The sequence below is a fragment of the Hypanus sabinus genome, assembly GCF_030144855.1.
Source record: "Hypanus sabinus isolate sHypSab1 chromosome X1 unlocalized genomic scaffold, sHypSab1.hap1 SUPER_X1_unloc_1, whole genome shotgun sequence".
NCBI lineage: Eukaryota > Metazoa > Chordata > Chondrichthyes > Myliobatiformes > Dasyatidae > Hypanus > Hypanus sabinus.
This window is the reverse complement of record NW_026778957.1, coordinates 632,246-654,137: the sequence shown is the minus strand read 5'-3', so window position 1 is coordinate 654,137 and position 21,892 is coordinate 632,246. Positions and strand designations below refer to the sequence as shown.

Below are 21,892 nucleotides of genomic sequence, written 5' to 3'. Positions count from 1 at the left end.
TTCTGAGGTTGTGAAATGTTTGGCACAGCTTTGTTGAGATTAATTTTCTTGCAGGCGTTTACAGTAGAATACAGAAATACAACAGAATCCATGAAAAACTACACACAAACAATCAAAAGAAAACACATTCGGCCCATCGATTCTGCTGTCCCATTCCATCTGAACAGTTTCTCAGATAGTCACGTGGATGGCAGAGGGCCGTGTGGGAGGGGAGGGTTAGAACGATCTTAGAGGAGGTTACACACCTTGGACGATCGTGACTGTGATTGTTCTTGGCAAATTTTTCTACAGAGGCGGTTTGCCATCGCCTTCTTCTGGGGCGGTGTCTTTACAGGATGGGAGACCACCCCCCCCCGCCCCCACTCAGCAGGGATGGTCGCACAATGTGCACCGGCCTCTCTTCACGTGGCCCTGATCGGGGGGAGGGGGGGGCAGTGCTAAGCAGGTTGAATGCGGAGTGGGTTAAAGAGGGCCAGCAGGTCGTGACGGGCCGAAGGGAGACTGAACCTTCCCCTGCTCTTCCTCCCCAGGCTGTTCTTCCGACGCCACTATCAAGCCAGCTCCATCAAACACTGCGGCCTGGACCCTCTGCAGCGGCGGTAAGCAGGCGGTCAATGAGAATACTTCAGGGGCGCGCGGCCGGGGGGGGGGGGGGAGGGGGTCGCGGCCGGACGGCAGGTCCCCTCAGGAGCCACCCCGCCTTCCAAACTGGCAGCAGGGGCTCCCGGCCTCTCATGGACCCAAAGCAAGGGGTCCGCGGAGCCTTGATTGGGAAATGGGTTTAAAACTGTCATGTGTGCCGGGGTACACTGGAAAAATCCTGTCTCTCACCCCATCAGTAACATCGCGATCAGTATAACTCTGCCGTGGGCGATCGGCTGCAAAAGGAGGCGATGGGGAGGGTTTGGGTCGATGCCACTTCTAACGGCCAGGGACAGAGAACCGTGGCAAGTATCCACTATAGGAAACATCCTCTCCACATCCACTCTATCTGTGTCCTCTGGTCCTAGACTCCCCCACAATAGAAAACATCCTCTCCACATCCACTCTCTCTGTGTCCTCTGGTCCTAGACTTCCCCACTATAGGAAACATCCTCTCCACAGCCACTCTATCTGTGTCCTCTGGTCCTAGACTCCCCCACTGTAGGTAACATCCTCTCCACATCCACTCTATCTGTGTCCTCTGGTCCTAGACTCCCCCACTACAGGAAACATCCTCTCCGCATCCACTCTATCTGTGTCCTCTGGTCCTAGACTCCCCCACTACAGGAAACATCTTCTCCACATCCACTCTCTCTGTGTCCTCTGGTCCTAGACTTCCCCACTATAGGAAACATCCTCTCCACATCCACTCTATCTGTGTCCTCTGGTCCTAGACTCCCCCACTGTAGGAAACATCCTCTCCACATCCACTCTCTCTGTGTCCTCTGGTCCCAGACTCCCCCACTATGGGAAACATCCTCTCCACATCCACTCTATCTGTGTCCTCTGGTCCTAGACTCCCCCACTACAGGAAACATCCTCTCCGCATCCACTCTATCTGTGTCCTCTGGTCCTAGACTCCCCCACTACAGGAAACATCTTCTCCACATCCACTCTCTCTGTGTCCTCTGGTCCTAGACTTCCCCACTATAGGAAGAAACATCCTCTCCACATCCACTCTATCTGTGTCCTCTGGTCCTAGACTCCCCCACTGTAGGAAACATCCTCTCCACATCCACTCTCTCTGTGTCCTCTGGTCCCAGACTCCCCCACTATGGGAAACATCCTCTCCACATCCACTCTATCTGTGACCTCTGGTCCTAGACTCCCCCACTGCAGGAAACATCCTCTTCACATCCACTCTCTCTGTGTCCTCTGGTCCTAGACGCCCCCACTATAGGAAACATCCTCTCCACATCCACTCTATCTGTGTCCTCTGGTCCTAGACACCCCAACAACAGGAAACATCCTCTCCACATCCACTCTATTTGTGTCCTCTGGTCCTAGACTCCCCCACTACAGGAAACATCCTCTCCACATCCACTCTATCTGTGTCCTCTGGTCCTAGACTCCCCCACTATAGGAAACATCCTCTCCACATCCACTCTATCTGTGTCCTCTGGTCCTAGACTCCCCCACTACAGGAAACATCCTCTCCACATCCACTCTATCTGTGTCCTCTGGTCCTAGACTTCCCCACTATAGGAAACATCCTCTCCACATCCACTCTATCTGTGTCCTCTGGTCCTAGACTCCCCCACTATAGGAAACATCCTCTCCACATCCACTCTATCTGTGTCCTCTGGTCCTAGACACCCCAACAACAGGAAACATCCTCTCCACATCCACTCTATTTGTGTCCTCTGGTCCTAGACTCCCCCACTACAGGAAACATCCTCTCCACATCACTCTATCTGTGTCCTCTGGTCCTAGACTCCCCACTATAGGCAAACATCCTCTCCACATCCACTCTATCTGTGTCCTCTGGTCCTAGACTCCCCACTACAGGAAACATCCTCTCCACATCCACTCTCTCTGTGTCCTCTGGTCCTAGACATCCCCACTATAGGAAACATCCTCTCCACATCCACTCTATCTGTGTCCTCTGGTCCTAGACTCCCCCACTGTAGGAAACATCCTTTCCACATCCACTCTCTCTGTGTCCTCTGGTCCCAGACTCCCCCACTATGGGAAACATCCTCTCCACATCCACTCTATCTGTGTCCTCTGGTCCTAGACTCCCCCACTGTAGAAACATCCTCTTCACATCCACTCTCTCTGTGTCCTCTGGTCCTAGACTCTCCCACTATAGGAAACATCCTCTCCACATCCACTCTATCTGTGTCCTCTGGTCCTAGACACCCCAACAACAGAAACATCCTCTCCACATCCACTCTATTTTGTGTCCTCTTGGTCCTAGACTCCCCCACTACAGAAACATCCTCTCCACATCCACTCTATCTGTGTCCTCTGGTCCTAGACTCCCCCACTATAGGAAACATCCTCTCCACATCCACTCTATCTGTGTCCTCTGGTCCTAGACTCCCCCACTACAGGAAACATCCTCTCCACATCCACTCTATTTGTGTCCTCTGGTCCTAGACGCCCCCACTACAGGAAACTTCCTCTCCACATCCACTTTATTTGTGTCCTCTGGTCCTAGACTCCCCCACTATATGAAACATCCTCTCCACATCCACTCTACCTGTGTCCTCTGGTCCTAGACTCCCCCACTACAGGAAACATCCTCTCCACATCCACTCTATCTGTGTCCTCTGGTCCTAGACTCCCCCACTACGGCAAACATCCTCTCCACATCCACTCTATCTGTGTCCTCTGGTCCTAGACTCCCCCACTACAGGAAACATCTTCTCCACATCCACTCTATCTGTGTCCTCTGGTCCTAGACTCCCCCACTACAGGAAACATCCTCTCCACATCCACTCTATCTGTGTCCTCTGGTCCTAGACTCCCCCACTATAGGAAACATCCTCTCCATATCCACTCTATCTTAGTCCTCTGGTCCTAGACTCCCCCACTACAGGAAACATCCTCTCCACATCCACTCTATCTGTGTCCTCTGGTCCTAGACTCCCCCACTGCAGGAAACATCCTCTCCACATCCACTCTATCTGTGTCCTCTGGTCTTAGACTCCCCCACTACAGGAAACATCTTCTCCACATCCACTCTACCTGTGTCCTCTGGTCCTAGACTCCCCCACTATAGGAAACATCCTCTCCACATCCACTCTATCTGTGTCCTCTGGTCCTAGACTCCCCCACTACAGGAAACATCCTCTCCACAACCCACTCTATCTGTGTCCTCTGGTCCTAGACTCCCCCACTATAGGAAACATCGTCTCCACATCCACTCTATCTGTGTCCTCTGGTCCTAGACTCCCCCACTATAGGAAACATCCTCTCCACATCCACTCTATCTGTGTCCTCTGGTCCTAGACACCCCCACTACAGGAAACATCCTCTCCACATCCACTCTATCTGTGTCCTCTGGTCCTAGACTCCCCCACTATAGGAAACATCGTCTCCACATCCACTCTATCTGTGTCCTCTGGTCCTAGACTCCCCCACTATAGGAAACATCCTCTCCACATCCACTCTATCTGTGTCCTCTGGTCCTAGACTCCCCCACTACAGGAAACATCCTCTCCACATCCACTCTATCTGTGTCCTCTGGTCCTAGACTCCCCCACTATAGGAAAACATCCTCTCCACATCCACTCTATCTGTTTCCTCTGGTCCTAGACTCCCCCACTACAGGAAACATCCTCTCCACATCCACTCTATCTGTGTCCTCTGGACCTAGACTCCCCCACTATAGAAAACATCTCCCACATCCACTCTATCTGTGTCCTCTGGTCCTAGACTCCCCACTATAGGAAACATCCTCTCCACATCCACTCTATCTGTGTCCTCTGGTCCCTAGACTCCCCCACTATAGGAAACATCCACTCCACATCCACTCTACCTGTGTCCTCTGGTCCTAGACTCCCCACTACAGGAAACATCCTCTCCACATCCACTCTATCTGTGTCCTCTGGTCCTAGACTCCCCCACTATAGGAAACAGCCTCTCCACATCCACTCTATCTGTGTCCTCTGGTCCTAGACTCCCCCCGTATTGGGACTGATTTACTAGTCAGGCCACTGCAGCCTGGTCAGGTCCAGACGGAGAGTGATTAGACCAAGCCCCTGCTCCGTGTGCGGCCAAACTCTGCCCTGTGACGGGGGACCTGGCCGTCGCATCGAGGCTGCCGGGAGGGGGAGAGCTGAGCGTGTGGGGTGCAAGAAGATGTCAACACCAGGAAATGTGACTCCTCCCTCCTTGTTACAGGTGGCGGAAGGACAACAAGCCGTCAAGGTGAGAATCTGTTCGTAGTGGGGAGCGGATGTTCCGTAATTCTCCCCCCACTTCGGTTCCCCCCCCAACTCACTTCTCACCGTCACCTCCCCCGAACTCCCACTTCAACTATCCCCCAATTCCAATTCACCCGTCACTTCACCTCAACTTCATCTCTCCCAAACCCCTGTGTACCCATCATCTCACCTCAACACCACCTTCCCCCACATTCACACATTCTCTCTCCTATTCCCGTCTCTCCCGCTCCCTGTCCCCCGTCTCTCTCCCCCATCCCCCACCCACTTCCCCGTCCCCGCTCTTCCCCGTTCCCCCCTCCCTGTTCCCCTCACCCACTCTCCCAGTTCCCCCTCTCTGCCCGTCTCTCTCCCCTGTCCACCACCACTTCCCTGTCCCCCCCATTTCCCCGTTCCCCCTCTCCCATCCCCCTCTCTCCCCGTCCCCCTCTCTCCCCGTCCCCCTCTCTCTCCGTGTTTCTCCCCCGTCTCTCTCTCCCCCATCTCTCTCTCTCTCCCCGTCCCCCATCACCCTCTCTCCCCGTCCCTCATTCCCGGTCACCCTCTATCCCAGTTCCCTCTCCCTTCCCCCTCTCCCTCCCCCTGTCTCTCTCTCCCCGTGTCTCTCTCTCCCATCCCCCTCAGTCTCCCCAGTCCCCCTCTCTCTCCCCGTCCCCCCAGTCTCCCTCTCTCTCCCTGTTCCCTCCTCTCTCCCATCCCCCTCTCTCTCCCGTACCCCCTCTCTCTCCCCGTACCCCCTCTCTCTCCCCGTACCCCCTCTCTCTCCCCGTACCCCCTCTCTCTCACCGTACCCCCTCTCTCCCTGTCTCTCTCTCTCCCCCCTCTCTCCCCATCCCCCTCTCACCCTCTCTCCCAGTTCCCCCTCCCTCCCCATCTCTCTCTCCCCATCTCTCTCTCCCCCATCTCTCTCTCCCCCATCTCTCTCTCCCCGTCTCTCTCTCCCATCCCCTCACTCCCCAGTCCCCCTCTCTCTCCCCGTCCCCCAGTCTCCCTCTCTCTCCCCGTTCCCTCCTCCTCCCATCCCCCTCTCTCTCCCCGTACCCCCTCTCTCTCCCCCGTACCCCCTCTCTCTCACCGTACCCCCTCTCTCCCTGTCTCTCTCTCTCCCCCTCTCTCTCCCCCTCTCTCCCATCCCCCTCACACCCTCTCTCCCAGTTCCCCCTCCCTCCCCATCTCTCTCTCCCCCATCTCTCTCTCCCCATCTCTCTCTCCCCGTCTCTCTCTCCCATCCCCCTCACTCCCCAGTCCCCCTCTCTCTCCCCGTGCCCCCCTCTCTCCCCGTGCGCCACCTCTCTCTCCCAGTCCCCCTCTCTCTCCCTGTCCCCCCTCTCTCTCCCCGTCTCCCCCCTCTCCCTCTCTCTCCCCGTCCCCCACTCTCTCCCCAGTCCCCCTCTCCCCCCATCCCTCCCTCTCTCTCCAGTCCCCCTCTCTCTCCCCGCCCCCCCAGTCTCCCTCTCTCTCCCCTACCCCCCCTCTCCTCTCTCTCCCCCTCTCTTTCCCCCTCCCCCCTCTCTCTCCCCCTCCCCCTCTCTCTCCCCCTCCCCCTCTCTCTCCCCCTCCCCCTCTCTCTCCCCGTCCCCCCTCTCTCCCATCCCCCCCAGTCTCCTTAGTCCCCCTCTCTCTCCCCGCCACCCCCTCCCCATCCCCCCTCTCCCCTGTCCCTTTCTTCCCCCCTGTCCTCTCCACCCACATCTCCCTTCCATCTCCTCCCTCCTCCACCTCCTCCCATCTTCCCCGTCGATCTCTCTTCTGCCTTGCCCTTCCCCTTTCCCTCTGCTTCCCCCATCTCGACTCCATCTCCCCTACCGCCTAAACCCCCTCACCGCACCCCCCCCCCGCACCACCAGCAGGCCACCGCCACTTCCCTCCCCACGAGTACACAGGAAGGTGATCGTTTCCTGTGTTTTGTGGTTGATCTCTCAGGATCTTTGCGTTCGTGGCCCAAGAGCAGGGCGGCAGGTCGGAGAACGTGTGCCACGTGTTCGCGGAGTCGGAGTCGGAGAACACGGCCCAGCCCATCATCGGTCCTGGTGAACGAGACCCTCCTGAAGCCCCGAGGTCCGCCCTGACCGCCCAGCTCCCTCGGAGCCTCACCGCCGCGCCGTGACGAAACGCCCCTCGCCCGCAGCCATCCGTCGCCGCGCTGCTGGAATTCCCTTCCGCAGACCGTTTTATTCCAGGGCCGCGCAGATTTCGGGCTTAGCGGGGTTTTTTTATTAAAAAAAAGGGAAACCCTCCCGCCCAGAGCGGCGGATGTTCGGGGTGGGGGGGGGAGAGAAATAAATAAAATTAGCGGGGATGTTACCTGCGGGTCTGGCCCAGGGACGCGATGACCCGATTCCTTCCCACCCCGAATTTTCACCTGTTAGCGTCTCGGACGGACTCGGTTGCCGAGCAAAAGGTGTGTCTGAGGGTCGGCGGTGGGGGCGGGACGTCTTCATTCCCGCCCCAGGGAGGTGTCCGAAGCGGTTTCCGTTCGGAACTGGGCGACGCGACGCTGGGACGACTCAGCGGCTTCCGTGGACAGGGGCTGAGCGGTCAGACGCCCCCGAGCTGAGACCCTCCGTCAGGACCCCTCTCCTCTCGTGGTCTTGACAAGCCCCTGGAACGGTGCTGCGGGAGGAGGTGCAGGGGGCAAGGGTGTAGTACTTCCCTCAGGGTGGAGGGTTCTTTCATTTCCTCTCCTCGTCCGGCCCGCCGGACCTTCCAACGGCAGCTCGTCAGGCTCCACTATGCTGGGCAGACGTCTGAGGATGGGCCGCTCGTCTCCAGAACAGATGCGGCAGAGAGGAAGGATTTTTTTTTTACCGGAAACGGGGCTGGAAGAAGTCTATAGACCAAGTTAAATGGTAGGGCATTGAGGAATGCAGTAGAACAGAGTGATCTGGGAATCATGGGGCATAGTTCCCTGAAGGTGGAATCTCATGTGGACAGGGTGGTGAAGAAAGCTTTTGGTATGCTGGCCTTTATAAATCAGAGCATTGAGTATAGGAGTTGGGATGTGATGTTAAAATTGTACAAGGCATTGGTGAGGCCGAATTTGGAGTATTGTGTACAGTTCCGGTCACCGAATTATAGGAAAGATGTCAACAAAATAGAGAGAGTACAGAGAAGGTTTACTAGAATGTTACCTGGGTTTCAGCATCTAAGTTACAGAGAAAGGTTGAACAAGTTAGGTCTTTATTCTTTGGAGTGTAGAAGGTTGAGGGGGGACTTGATAGAGGTATTTAAATTTATGAGGGGGATAGATAGAGTTGACGTGGATAGGCTTTTTCCATTGAGAGTAGGGGAGATTCAAACAAGAGGACATGAGTTGAGAGTCAGGGGGGCAAAAGTTTAGGGGTAACACGAGGGGGAACTTCTTTACTCAGAGAGCGGTAGCTGTGTGGAAAGAGCTTCCAGTAGAAGTGGTAGAGGCAGGTTCGATATTGTCATTTAAAGTAAAATTGGACAGGTATATGGACAGGAAAGGAATGGGGGGTTATGGGCTGAGTGCGGGTCGGTGGGACTAGGTGAGAGTGGGCGTTCGGCACGGGCTACAAGGGCCGAGACGGCCTGTTTCCGTGCTGTGATTGTTATATGGTTATATGGGTCGGTGGGACTAGGTGAGAGTGAGCGTTCGGCACGGACTAGAAGGACCGAGATGGCCTGTTTCCGTGCTGTAATTGTTATATGGTTATATGGGTCGGTGGGACTAGGTGAGAGTGGGCGTTCGGCACGGACTAGAAGGGCCGAGACGGCCTGTTTCCGTGCTGTGATTGTTATATGGTTATATGGGTCAGTGGGACTAGGTGAGAGTGGGCGTCCGGCACGGACTAGAAGGGCCGAGATGGCCTGTTTCCGTGCTGTGATTGTTATATGGTTATATGGGTCGGGGGGACTAGGTGAGAGTGGGCGTCCGGCACGGACTAGAAGGGCCGAAACGGCCTGTTTCCGTGCTGTGATTGTTATACGGTTAGCTGTGAGGGTCGGTAGGTTATTAGGAGACATCGGGGGGGGGGGGTGGTGGAGGAGAACTGGTCGGGTCTTTTCGTCCAGAAAGAAGTCTTCCTGACGGGGAACGGAAGTGTTTCCGGGAACAGGACGTCCCTGGTGATAGTGAAGCGGTCGGGACCAGGGAAGTGAAAGTGGATGAAGAGATTGAGAGCAGCCACAGAGAAGCTAGGCCAAGCACCAGGCCCTTCGGCCCATCTAGTCCATGCCGAATCCATTGAAGCAGCCTGCTCCCATCAACCTGCACTGGGACCACACCCCCCCCACACCCCTCCCATCCATCTACCAATCCAAACTTCTCTCAAACGTTAAAATCCAGCTCGCGTTCACCGCTATTTATTAACCGACTTTCAGACTTTCTCAACCCATATTTTTTTTAAAATACTCCCTTCATTGCAGGTTATAATAAATAATTATCTGATATATCTATATTGTTGTGAATACTTCAGACAACACTACTTTATTTTTAAAAGATTAATGAATGTATCCAGATGATTAATACTGGTTCTACGTCACTTTATAGACTGTATTTCGAAGATCTAATAAAAATGTTCAACTTGAAATGAAACAAAGATGGTTAACTCACAGCCTCATTCAAAACATAATAAAGTTTCAAAGGGTCATTTTCATTCAGAACGTACGTACGCAGAACACAACTCTCAGATTAGAACATCAGAACCCCCCCCCCCCTTGCCCTGACATAAACCCTAAAAAAAAACCTAACATATTGCTCATAAGGGGGAAAAAATCGACAACGGGAACATCAAGACCACCCCTCCCCCCCCCTCCAACCCTCTCCCTCGAACGGAAAAACAAACAGATCCCCCACGCGCGGAAAAATGCCCCCCTCCCAAAAAAAATCAGCCCCCGAATCCCCAACCCCCTCCCTCACACAAAAACTAAAATATTGCCCGCAAGGGCAAAACCCCCGATCGGCAAGGAGGAAGAGCACAGGAAGCTGAAGGAGGTGAATATAAACCCCAGCCCACGTTCATCCCAGAACTTGGAAATCATCCTCCCGTCGGCATCGAGGGGGAGCGACGGCTCGAACTCCGCCGAGGGCGCGACCTCCGACCCTTTGAATTTTGTCGTTTCATCAAAACGGCGAGACTGCGGGGCTGCCCCGGCCTCACTAAAATGAGCGGTCCCCACACTGACACGCGACGACCGACTTTGACCGTCCGAGGCCGTCGGCAAGCGGGGGTGCGGCGTTATTCAGCTGCACCACCCCCCCCCCCCCCCACCGGGGAAGAAGCTGTGCCTCCCTCTCACTGTCTTGAGGTTTCTGCGTCTCCGACCAGACGGCAGGAGATTGAACGGCCGGCGTCAAGTCGAGTCACTTTTATTGTCATTTCGACCATAACTGGTGGTACAGTACACAGTAAAAACGAGACGACGTTTTTCAGGACCGTGGTGTTACATGACACAGTACAAAAACTAGACTGAACTAGGTAAAAAAACAACACAGAGAAAAACTACACTAGACTACAGACCTACCCAGGACTGCATCAAGTGCACAAAACAGTGCAGGCATTACAATAAATAATAAACAGGACAATAGGGCAGTAAGGTGTCAGTCCGTGCTCTGGGTATTGAGGAGTCTGATAGCTTGGGGAAGAAACTGTTACATAGTCTGGTCACGAGAGCCCGAATGCTACAGTGCCTTTTCCCAGACGGCAGGACAATAGACAATAGACAATAGGTGCAGAAGTAGACCATTCGGCCCCTCCAGTCTGCACCGCCATTCTGAGATCATGGCTGATCATTCACTATCAATACCCAGTCCCTGCCTTGTCCCCATATCCCTTGATTCCCCTATCCATCAGATATCTATCCAGCTCCTTCTTGAAAGCATCCAGAGAATTGGCCTCCACCGTCTTCCGAGGCAGTGCATTCCACACCTCCACAACTCTCTGGGAGAAGAAGCTCTTCATCAACTCTGTTTTAAATAACTGACCTCTTATTCTCAATCCATGCCCTCTGGTACTGGACTCTCCCAACATCTGGAACATATTTCCTGCCTCAATCCTTTAATTATCTTAAACGTTTCAATCAGATCCCCTCTCAATCTCCTCAATTCCAGCGTGTACAAGCCCAATCTCTCCAATCTCTCTGCGTAAGACAGCCCTGCCATCCCAGGAATCAACCTAGTGAATCTACGCTGCACTTCCTCTACAGCCAGGATGTCCTTCCTTAACCCTGGAGACCAAAACTGTACACAATACTCCAGGTGTGGTCTCACCAGGGCCCTGTACAAATGCAAAAGGACATCCTTGCTCTTGTACTCAATTCCCCTTGTAACAAAGGCCAACATTCCATTTGCCCTCTTCACTGCCTGTTGCACTTGCTCATTCAGGCAGGAGGGAGATGAGTTTGTATGAGGGGTGCGTGGGGTCCTTCATAATGCTGTTTCCTTTGCGGATGCAGCGTGCAGTGTAAATACCCGTGATGGCGGGAAGAGAGGCCCCGATGATCTTCTTCCCGGTGATGTCCGGGATGGGATGGGTCTTCAATGACGCTACCAGCATCGAGAGCTGGAGACTTTGTCTCCAGGACCGGTCGTTGAGTCCCAGTGATGTGCTGGGCCGTCCCGATCACCCGTCGGAGGGTCTTGCTACAGGGGAGAGTAACACACCGTCGATCCTTGAGTCAGTGTGGACTCCGTCACACATGGAGAAAAGTTGCCCGGCTATCTGTGGGGAAGATGAGCTCTCCTGAAACACCGTGGGTGGTTCAGTCTGCAGTCTGCACCTGCTCTGCCAAGATTCCTCTATCCTGTAAATCTCCTCCCCCACCCCGCCTCCTCTAACAACACCCTCGCTCCACCAATGCCCCTCTCCCCAGTTACCCCCCCCCTCCAGAAAGCTCCTCACACCAAGTGGTGGGGGTGGGGGGGCCATCCGTCAGTCTCGAGAGACCCTATGGGAGTTATGGGAGACCGGCAGCTGCCCCAGCTGCAGGCCTTCCCCTCTCCACACCACCGATGTTGCCCAAGGGAAGGGCACTAGGACCCATGCAGCTTGGCACCGGTGTCGTCGCAGAGCGATGTGTTGTTAACCGCCTTGCTCGAGGATACAAATGCGCAGCCTCAGCCGGGGCTCGAACCAGCGACCTCCAGGTTACCAGTCTGTTACTTACCAGTCTTACTAGTCCTTGCCCACAAGGACACGCTCCAACACACCAAGCAATGCCCACCAGCAATTCAGTAACACACTCATCCAAAATAACAAAGCTGGATATTTCGTCAAAGAACTTCACAGACTTTGTGGAGCAAGATTTTCCCCCCGAGGAAACCATAAGAATTTGGCCTATTTTGTCAGGCGCTTCCAAATAACCCCGAACACTCATCCGGAACCATCGACTCCAACATCTACCCAACCAGGATAACTGGCCTAAAATTCCCTACTTCTGCCTCCGTCCCTTCTCGAGGAGTGGAGTGACATTTCCACTACGGCATCCAGTGATTCCTGAACGATCATCACTAACGCCTACACGATCTCTTCAGCCACCTCTTTCAGAACCCTGGGTGGAGGCCATCGGGTACAGGTGACTTATCTGACATCAGACCTGTCAGTTTCCCAAGAACCTTCTCCATGGTAATAGCAACAGCATTTACTTCTGCTCTGTGACAGAGTCAAACTCCCAGCATACTAACAGAGTCTTACCCAGTGGTGACCGTACACAGTGACCTAGTTCATCCACACACAGAGACCTTGTTCATCCACACACAGAGACCTTGTCCATTCACACACAGAGACCTTGTTCATCCACACACAGAGACCTTGTCCATCCACACACAGTGACCTCAGTCATCCACACACAGGGACCTTGACCATTCACACACAGAGACCTTGTTCATCCACACACAGAGACCTTGTTCATCCACACACAGAGACCTTGTCCATCCTCACACAGTGACCTTGTCCATTCACACACAGAGACCTTGTTCATCCACACACAGAGACCTTGTTCATCCACACACAGAGACCTTGTTCATCCACACACAGTGACCTTGTCCATCCACACACAGAGACGTTGTTCATCCACACACAGTGACCTTGTCCATTCACACACAGTGACCTTGTCCATCCACATTCTGTCATCCACACACTGTGACCTTGTCCATTCACACACAGAGACCTTGTTCATCCACACACAGAGACCTTGTTCATCCACACACAGTGACCTTGTCCATTCACACACAGTGACCTTGTCCATCCACATTCTGTCATCCACACACAGTGACCTTGTCCATTCACACACAGAGACCTTGTTCATCCACACACAGAGACCTTGTTCATCCACACACAGTGACCTTGTCCATCCACACACAGAGACCTTGTTCATCCACACACAGTGACCTTGTCCATTCACACACGATGACCTTGTTCATCTACACACAGAGACCTTGTTCATCCACACACAGTGACCTTGTCCATTCACACACGATGACCTTGATCATCTACACACAGGGACCTTGTCCATTCACACACAGTGACGTTGTCTATCCACATACAGAGACCTTGTCCATTCACACACAGAGACCTTGTTCATCCACACACAGAGACCTTGTTCATCCACACACAGTGACCTTGTCCATCCACACACTGAGACCTTGTCCATTCACACACGATGACCTTGTTCATCCACACACAGTGACCTTGTCCATTCACACACAGGGACCATGTCCATTCACACACAGTGACGTTGTCTATCCACATACAGAGACCTTGTCCATTCACACACAGAGACCTTGTTCATCCACACACTGTGACCTTGTCCATCCACACACAGTGACCTTGTTCATCCACACACTGAGAGCTTGTCCATCCACATACAGAGACCTTGTCCATTCACACACAGAGACCTTGTTAATCCACATTCTGTCATCCACACACAGTGACCTTGTCCATCCACACACAGTGACCTTGTCCATCCACACACAGAGACCTTGTTCATCCACACACAGAGACCTTGTTCATCCACACACAGTGACCTTGTCCAGCCACACACAGGGACCTTGTCCATTCACACACAGTGACCTTGTTCATCCACACACAGAGACCTTGTTCATCCACACACAGAGACCTTGTTCATCTACACACAGAGACCTTGTTCATCCACACACAGGGACCTTGTCCATCCACATACAGTGACCTTGTCCATCCACACACAGTGACCTTGTCCATCCACACACAGTGACCTTGTCCATCCACACACAGGGACCTTGTCCATCCACATACAGTGACCTTGTCCATTCACACACAGGGACCTTGTTCATCCACACACAGTGACCTTGTCCATCTACACACTGTGACCTTGTTCATCCACACACAGTGACCTTGTTCATCCACACACGGTGACCTTGTTCATCCACACACAGTGACCTCGGTCATCCACACACAGTGACCTTGTCCATCCACATACAGTGACCTTGTCCATACACACACAGTGACCTTGTTCATCCACACACAGAGACCTCGGTCATCCACACACAGTGACCTTGTCCATCCAGATACAGTGACCTTGTCCATTCACACACAGAGACCTTGTTCATCCACACACAGAGACCTTGTTCATCCACACACAGTGACCTTGTTCATCCACACACGGTGACCTTGTTCATCCACATACAGTGACCTCGGTCATCCACACACAATGACCTTGTCCATCCACATACAGTGACCTTGTCCATTCACACACAGAGACCTTGTTCATCCACACACAGAGACCTCGGTCATCCACACACAGTGACCTTGTCCATCCACATACAGTGACCTTGTCCATTTACACACAGAGACCTTGTTCATCCACACACAGAGACCTCGGTCATCCACACACAGTGACCTTGTCCATCCACATACAGTGACCTTGTCCATTCACACACAGAGACCTTGTTCATCCACACACAGTGACCTTGTTCATCCACACACAGTGACCTTGTCCATCCACACACAGTGACCTTGTCCATCTACACACTGTGACCTTGTTCATCCACACACAGTGACCTTGTTCATCCACACACGGTGACCTTGTTCATCCACACACAGTGACCTCGGTCATCCACACACAGTGACCTTGTCCATCCATATACAGTGACCTTGTCCATTCACACACAGAGACCTTGTTCATCCACACACAGAGACCTCGGTCATCCACACACAGTGACCTTGTCCATCCACATACAGTGACCTTGTCCATTCACACACAGAGACCTTGTTCATCCACACACAGAGACCTTGTTCATCCACACACAGGGACCTTGTTCATCCACACACGGTGACCTTGTCCATCCACACACAGTGACCTTGTCCATTCACACACTGAGACCTTGTTCATCCACACACAGTGACCTTGTTCATCCACACACAGTGACCTTGTTCATCCACACACAGGGACCTTGTTCATCCACACACAGTGACCTTGTTCATCCACACACAGAGACCTTGTTCATCCACACACAGTGACCTTGTTCATCCACACACAGGGACCTTGTCCATTCACACACAGTGACCTTGTTCATCCACACACAGAGACCTTGTTCATCCACACACAGTGACCTTGTCCATCCACACACAGTGACCTTGTCCATCCACACACAGTGACCTTGTCCATCCACACACTGTGACCTTGTCCATCCATACACAGTGACCTTGTTCATCCACACACAGTGACCTTGTCCATCCACATACAGTGACCTTGTCCATTCACACACAGAGACCTTGTTCATCCACACACAGAGACCTCGGTCATCCACACACAGTGACCTTGTCCATCCACATACAGTGACCTTGTCCATTCACACACAGAGACCTTGTTCATCCACACACAGAGACCTCGGTCATCCACACACAGTGACCTCGTCCATCCACATACAGTGACCTTGTCCATTCACACACAGAGACCTTGTTCATCCACACACAGTGACCTTGTTCATCCACACACAGTGACCTTGTCCATCCACACACAGTGACCTTGTCCATCTACACACTGTGACCTTGTTCATCCACACACAGTGACCTTGTTCATCCACACACGGTGACCTTGTTCATCCACACACAGTGACCTCGGTCATCCACACACAGTGACCTTGTCCATCCATATACAGTGACCTTGTCCATTCACACACAGAGACCTTGTTCATCCACACACAGAGACCTCGGTCATCCACACACAGTGACCTTGTCCATCCACATACAGTGACCTTGTCCATTCACACACAGAGACCTTGTTCATCCACACACAGAGACCTTGTTCATCCACACACAGGGACCTTGTTCATCCACACACGGTGACCTTGTCCATCCACACACAGTGACCTTGTCCATTCACACACTGAGACCTTGTTCATCCACACACAGTGACCTTGTTCATCCACACACAGTGACCTTGTTCATCCACACACAGGGACCTTGTTCATCCACACACAGTGACCTTGTTCATCCACACACAGAGACCTTGTTCATCCACACACAGTGACCTTGTTCATCCACACACAGGGACCTTGTCCATTCACACACAGAGACCTTGTTCATCCACACACAGAGACCTTGTTCATCCACACACAGTGACCTTGTCCATCCACACACAGTGACCTTGTCCATCCACACACAGTGACCTTGTCCATCCACACACTGTGACCTTGTCCATCCATACACAGTGACCTTGTTCATCCACACACAGAGACCTTGTTCATCCACACACAGTGACCTTGTTCATCCACACACAGAGACCTTGTTCATCCACACACAGAGACCTTGTTCATCCACACACAGTGACCTTGTCCATCCACACACAGGGACCTTGTTCTTCCACACACAGTGACCTTGTCCATCCACACACTGTGACCTTGTCCATTCACACACAGAGACCTTGTTCATCCACACACAGAGCCCTTGTTCATCCACACACAGTGACCTTGTCCATCCACACACTGTGACCTTGTTCATCCACACACAGTGACCTTGTTCATCCACACACAGTGACCTTGTCCATCCACACACAGGGACCTTGTTCATCCACACACAGTGACCTTGTTCATCCACACACAGTGACCTTGTCCATCCACACACAGAGACCTTGTCCATCCACCCACAGTGACCTTGTCCATCCACACACAGTGACCTTGTCCATCCACACACAGGGACCTTGTTCATCCACACACAGTGACCTTGTCCATCCACACACGGTGACATTGTTCATCCACACACCGTGACCTTGTCCATCCACACACGGTGACCTTGTTCATCCACACACTGTGACCTTGTTCATCCACACACAGAGACCTTGTTCATCCACACACAGTGACCTTGTTCATCCACACACGGTGACCTTGTTCATCCACACACAGTGACCTCGGTCATCCACACACAGTGACCTTGTCCATCCACATACAGTGACCTTGTCCATTCACACACAGAGACCTTGTTCATCCACACACAGAGACCTCGGTCATCCACACACAGTGACCTTGTCCATCCACATACAGTGACCTTGTCCATTCACACACAGAGACCTTGTTCATCCACACACAGAGACCTTGTTCATCCACACACAGGGACCTTGTTCATCCACACACGGTGACCTTGTCCATCCACACACAGTGACCTTGTCCATTCACACACTGAGACCTTGTCCATCCACACACAGAGACCTTGTTCATCCACACACAGAGACCTTGTTCATCCACACACAGTGACCTTGTTCATCCACACACTGTGACCTTGTCCATCCACACACAGTGACCTTGTTCATCCACACACGGTGACCTTGTCAATCCACACACAGTGACCTTGTCCATCCACACACAGTGACCTTGTTCATCCACACACAGTGACCTTGTTCATCCACACACAGTGACCTTGTTCATCCACACACTGTGACCTTGTCCATCCACACACGGTGACCTTGTCCATCCACACACAGTGACCTTGTCCATCCACACACAGAGACCTTGTCCATCCACACACAGGGACCTTGTCCATTCACATACAGTGACCTTGTCCATTCACACACAGAGACCTTGTTCATCCACATACAGAGACCTTGTTCATCCACACACAGGGACCTTGTTCATCCACACACAGGGACCTTGTTCATTCACACACTGTGAACTTGTCCATCCACACACAGGGACCTTGTTCATCCACACACTGTGACCTTGTCCATCCACACACAGTGACCTTGTCCATCCACACACGTTGACCTTGTTCATCCACACACAGGGACCTTGTTCATCCACACACGGTGACCTTGTTCATCCACACACAGTGACCTTGTTCATCCACACACAGGGACCTTGTTCATCCACACACGGTGACCTTGTTCATCCACACACAGTGACCTTGTTCATCCACACACAGGGACCTTGTTCATCCACACACGGTGACCTTGTTCATCCACACACTGTGACCTTGTCCATTCACACACAGAGACCTTGTCCATCCACACACTGTGACCTTGTCCATCCACACACAGTGACCTTGTTCATCCACACACAGTGACCTTGTCCATCTACACACAGTGACCTTGTTCATCCACACACAGAGACCTTGTCCATCTACACACAGGGACCTTGTTCATCCACACACTGTGACCTTGTCCATTCACACACAGTGACCTTGTTCATCCACACACAGTGACCTTGTCCATCCACACAAAGAGACCTTGTCCATCCACCCACAGTGACCTTGTCCATTCACACACAGAGACCTTGTTCATCCACACACAGAGACCTCGGTCATCCACACACAGTGACCTTGTCCATCCACATACAGTGACCTTGTCCATTCACACACAGAGACGTTGTTCATCCACACACAGAGACCTTGATCATCCACACACAGGGACCTTGTTCATCCACACACGGTGACCTTGTCCATCCACACACAGTGACCTTGTCCATTCACATACAGTGACCTTGTCCATTCACACACAGAGACCTTGTTCATCCACATACAGAGACCTTGTTCATCCACACACAGGGACCTTGTTCATCCACACACTGTGACCTTGTCCATCCACACACAGGGACCTTGTTCATCCACACACTGTGACCTTGTCCATCCACACACAGTGACCTTGTCCATCCACACACGGTGACCTTGTTCATCCACACACAGTGACCTTGTTCATCCACACACAGGGACCTTGTTCATCCACACACGGTGACCTTGTTCATCCACACACTGAGACCTTGTCCATCCACACACAGAGACCTTGTCCATCCACACACAGTGACCTTGATCATCCACACACTGAGACCTTGTCCATTCACACACAGTGACCTTGTCCATCCACACACGGTGACCTTGTTCATCCACACACAGGGACCTTGTTCATCCACACACTGAGACCTTGTCCATCCACACACAGGGACCTTGTCCATCCACACACAGGGACCTTGTCCATCCACACACAGTGACCTTGTCCATCCACACACAGGGACCTTGTCCATCCACACACGGTGACCTTGTCCATTCACACACTGAGACCTTGTCCATCCACACACAGGGACCTTGTCCATCCACACACAGTGACCTTGTCCATCCACACACAGTGACCTTGTCCATCCACACACAGGGACCTTGTCCATCCACACACGGTGACCTTGTCCATCCACACACTGAGACCTTGTCCATCCACACACAGGGACCTTGTCCATCCACACACAGGGACCTTGTCCATCCACACACAGTGACCTTGTCCATCCACACACAGAGACCTTGTCCATCCACACACAGTGACCTTGTCCATCCACACACAGGGACCTTGTCCATCCACACACGGTGACCTTGTTCATCCACACACAGTGACCTTCTTCATCCACACACAGGGACCTTGTTCATCCACACACGGTGACCTTGTTCATCCACACACAGTGACCTTGTTCATCCACACACAGGGACCTTGTTCATCCACACACGGTGACCTTGTTCATCCACACACAGTGACCTTGTTCATCCACACACAGGGACCTTGTTCATCCACACTCGGTGACCTTGTTCATCCACACACTGTGACCTTGTCCATTCACACACAGAGACCTTGTCCATCCACACACTGTGACCTTGTCCATCCACACACAGTGACCTTGTTCATCCACACACAGTGACCTTGTCCATCTACACACAGTGACCTTGTTCATCCACACACAGAGACCTTGTCCATCTACACACAGTGACCTTGTCCATCCACACACAGTGACCTTGTCCATTCACACACGATGACCTTGTCCATCCACACACGGTGACCTTGTTCATCCACACACAGTGACCTTGTTCATCCACACACAGGGACCTTGTTCATCCACACACAGAGACCTTGTCCATCCACACACAGTGACCTTCTCCATTCACACACGATGACCTTGTTCATCCACACACAGTGACCTTGTCCATTCACACACAGTGACCTTGTTCATCCACACACTGAGACCTTGTCCATCCACACACAGTGACCTTGTTCATCCACACACGGTGACCTTGTTCATCCACACACAGTGACCTTGTTCATCCACACACAGGGACCTTGTTCATCCACACACGGTGACCTTGTTCATCCACACACAGTGACCTTGTTCATCCACACACAGGGACCTTGTTCATCCACACACGGTGACCTTGTTCATCCACACACTGTGACCTTGTCCATTCACACACAGAGACCTTGTCCATCCACACACTGTGACCTTGTCCATCCACACACAGTGACCTTGTTCATCCACACACAGTGACCTTGTCCATCTACACACAGTGACCTTGTTCATCCACACACAGAGACCTTGTCCATCTACACACAGGGACCTTGTTCATCCACACACTGTGACCTTGTCCATTCACACACAGTGACCTTGTTCATCCACACACAGTGACCTTGTCCATCCACACAAAGAGACCTTGTCCATCCACCCACAGTGACCTTGTCCATTCACACACAGAGACCTTGTTCATCCACACACAGAGACCTCGGTCATCCACACACAGTGACCTTGTCCATCCACATACAGTGACCTTGTCCATTCACACACAGAGACGTTGTTCATCCACACACAGAGACCTTGATCATCCACACACAGGGACCTTGTTCATCCACACACGGTGACCTTGTCCATCCACACACAGTGACCTTGTCCATTCACATACAGTGACCTTGTCCATTCACACACAGAGACCTTGTTCATCCACATACAGAGACCTTGTTCATCCACACACAGGGACCTTGTTCATCCACACACTGTGACCTTGTCCATCCACACACAGGGACCTTGTTCATCCACACACTGTGACCTTGTCCATCCACACACAGTGACCTTGTCCATCCACACACGGTGACCTTGTTCATCCACACACAGTGACCTTGTTCATCCACACACAGGGACCTTGTTCATCCACACACGGTGACCTTGTTCATCCACACACTGAGACCTTGTCCATCCACACACAGAGACCTTGTCCATCCACACACAGTGACCTTGATCATCCACACACTGAGACCTTGTCCATTCACACACAGTGACCTTGTCCATCCACACACGGTGACCTTGTTCATCCACACACAGGGACCTTGTTCATCCACACACTGAGACCTTGTCCATCCACACACAGGGACCTTGTCCATCCACACACAGGGACCTTGTCCATCCACACACAGTGACCTTGTCCATCCACACACAGGGACCTTGTCCATCCACACACGGTGACCTTGTCCATTCACACACTGAGACCTTGTCCATCCACACACAGGGACCTTGTCCATCCACACACAGTGACCTTGTCCATCCACACACAGTGACCTTGTCCATCCACACACAGGGACCTTGTCCATCCACACACGGTGACCTTGTCCATCCACACACTGAGACCTTGTCCATCCACACACAGGGACCTTGTCCATCCACACACAGGGACCTTGTCCATCCACACACAGTGACCTTGTCCATCCACACACAGAGACCTTGTCCATCCACACACAGTGACCTTGTCCATCCACACACAGGGACCTTGTCCATCCACACACGGTGACCT

The 21,892-nt window shown here is 52.6% G+C and overlaps 1 protein-coding gene across 1 annotated transcript in view; it reads left to right on the top strand.

Annotated features, from left to right (window-relative positions):
* Positions 1 to 9,411, top strand: part of LOC132385577 (tensin-4-like) — a 53,752-nt gene extending 44,341 nt beyond the window's left edge. The window contains exons 12-14 of the mRNA XM_059957743.1: positions 531 to 599; positions 4,834 to 4,860; positions 6,798 to 9,411. Of these exons, the coding sequence (XP_059813726.1) occupies positions 531 to 599; positions 4,834 to 4,860; positions 6,798 to 6,981 (280 nt within the window). The 3' untranslated portion in view covers positions 6,982 to 9,411. The remainder of the gene's footprint in view (positions 1 to 530; positions 600 to 4,833; positions 4,861 to 6,797) is intronic.
* Positions 9,412 to 21,892: the final 12,481 nt, after the last annotated feature.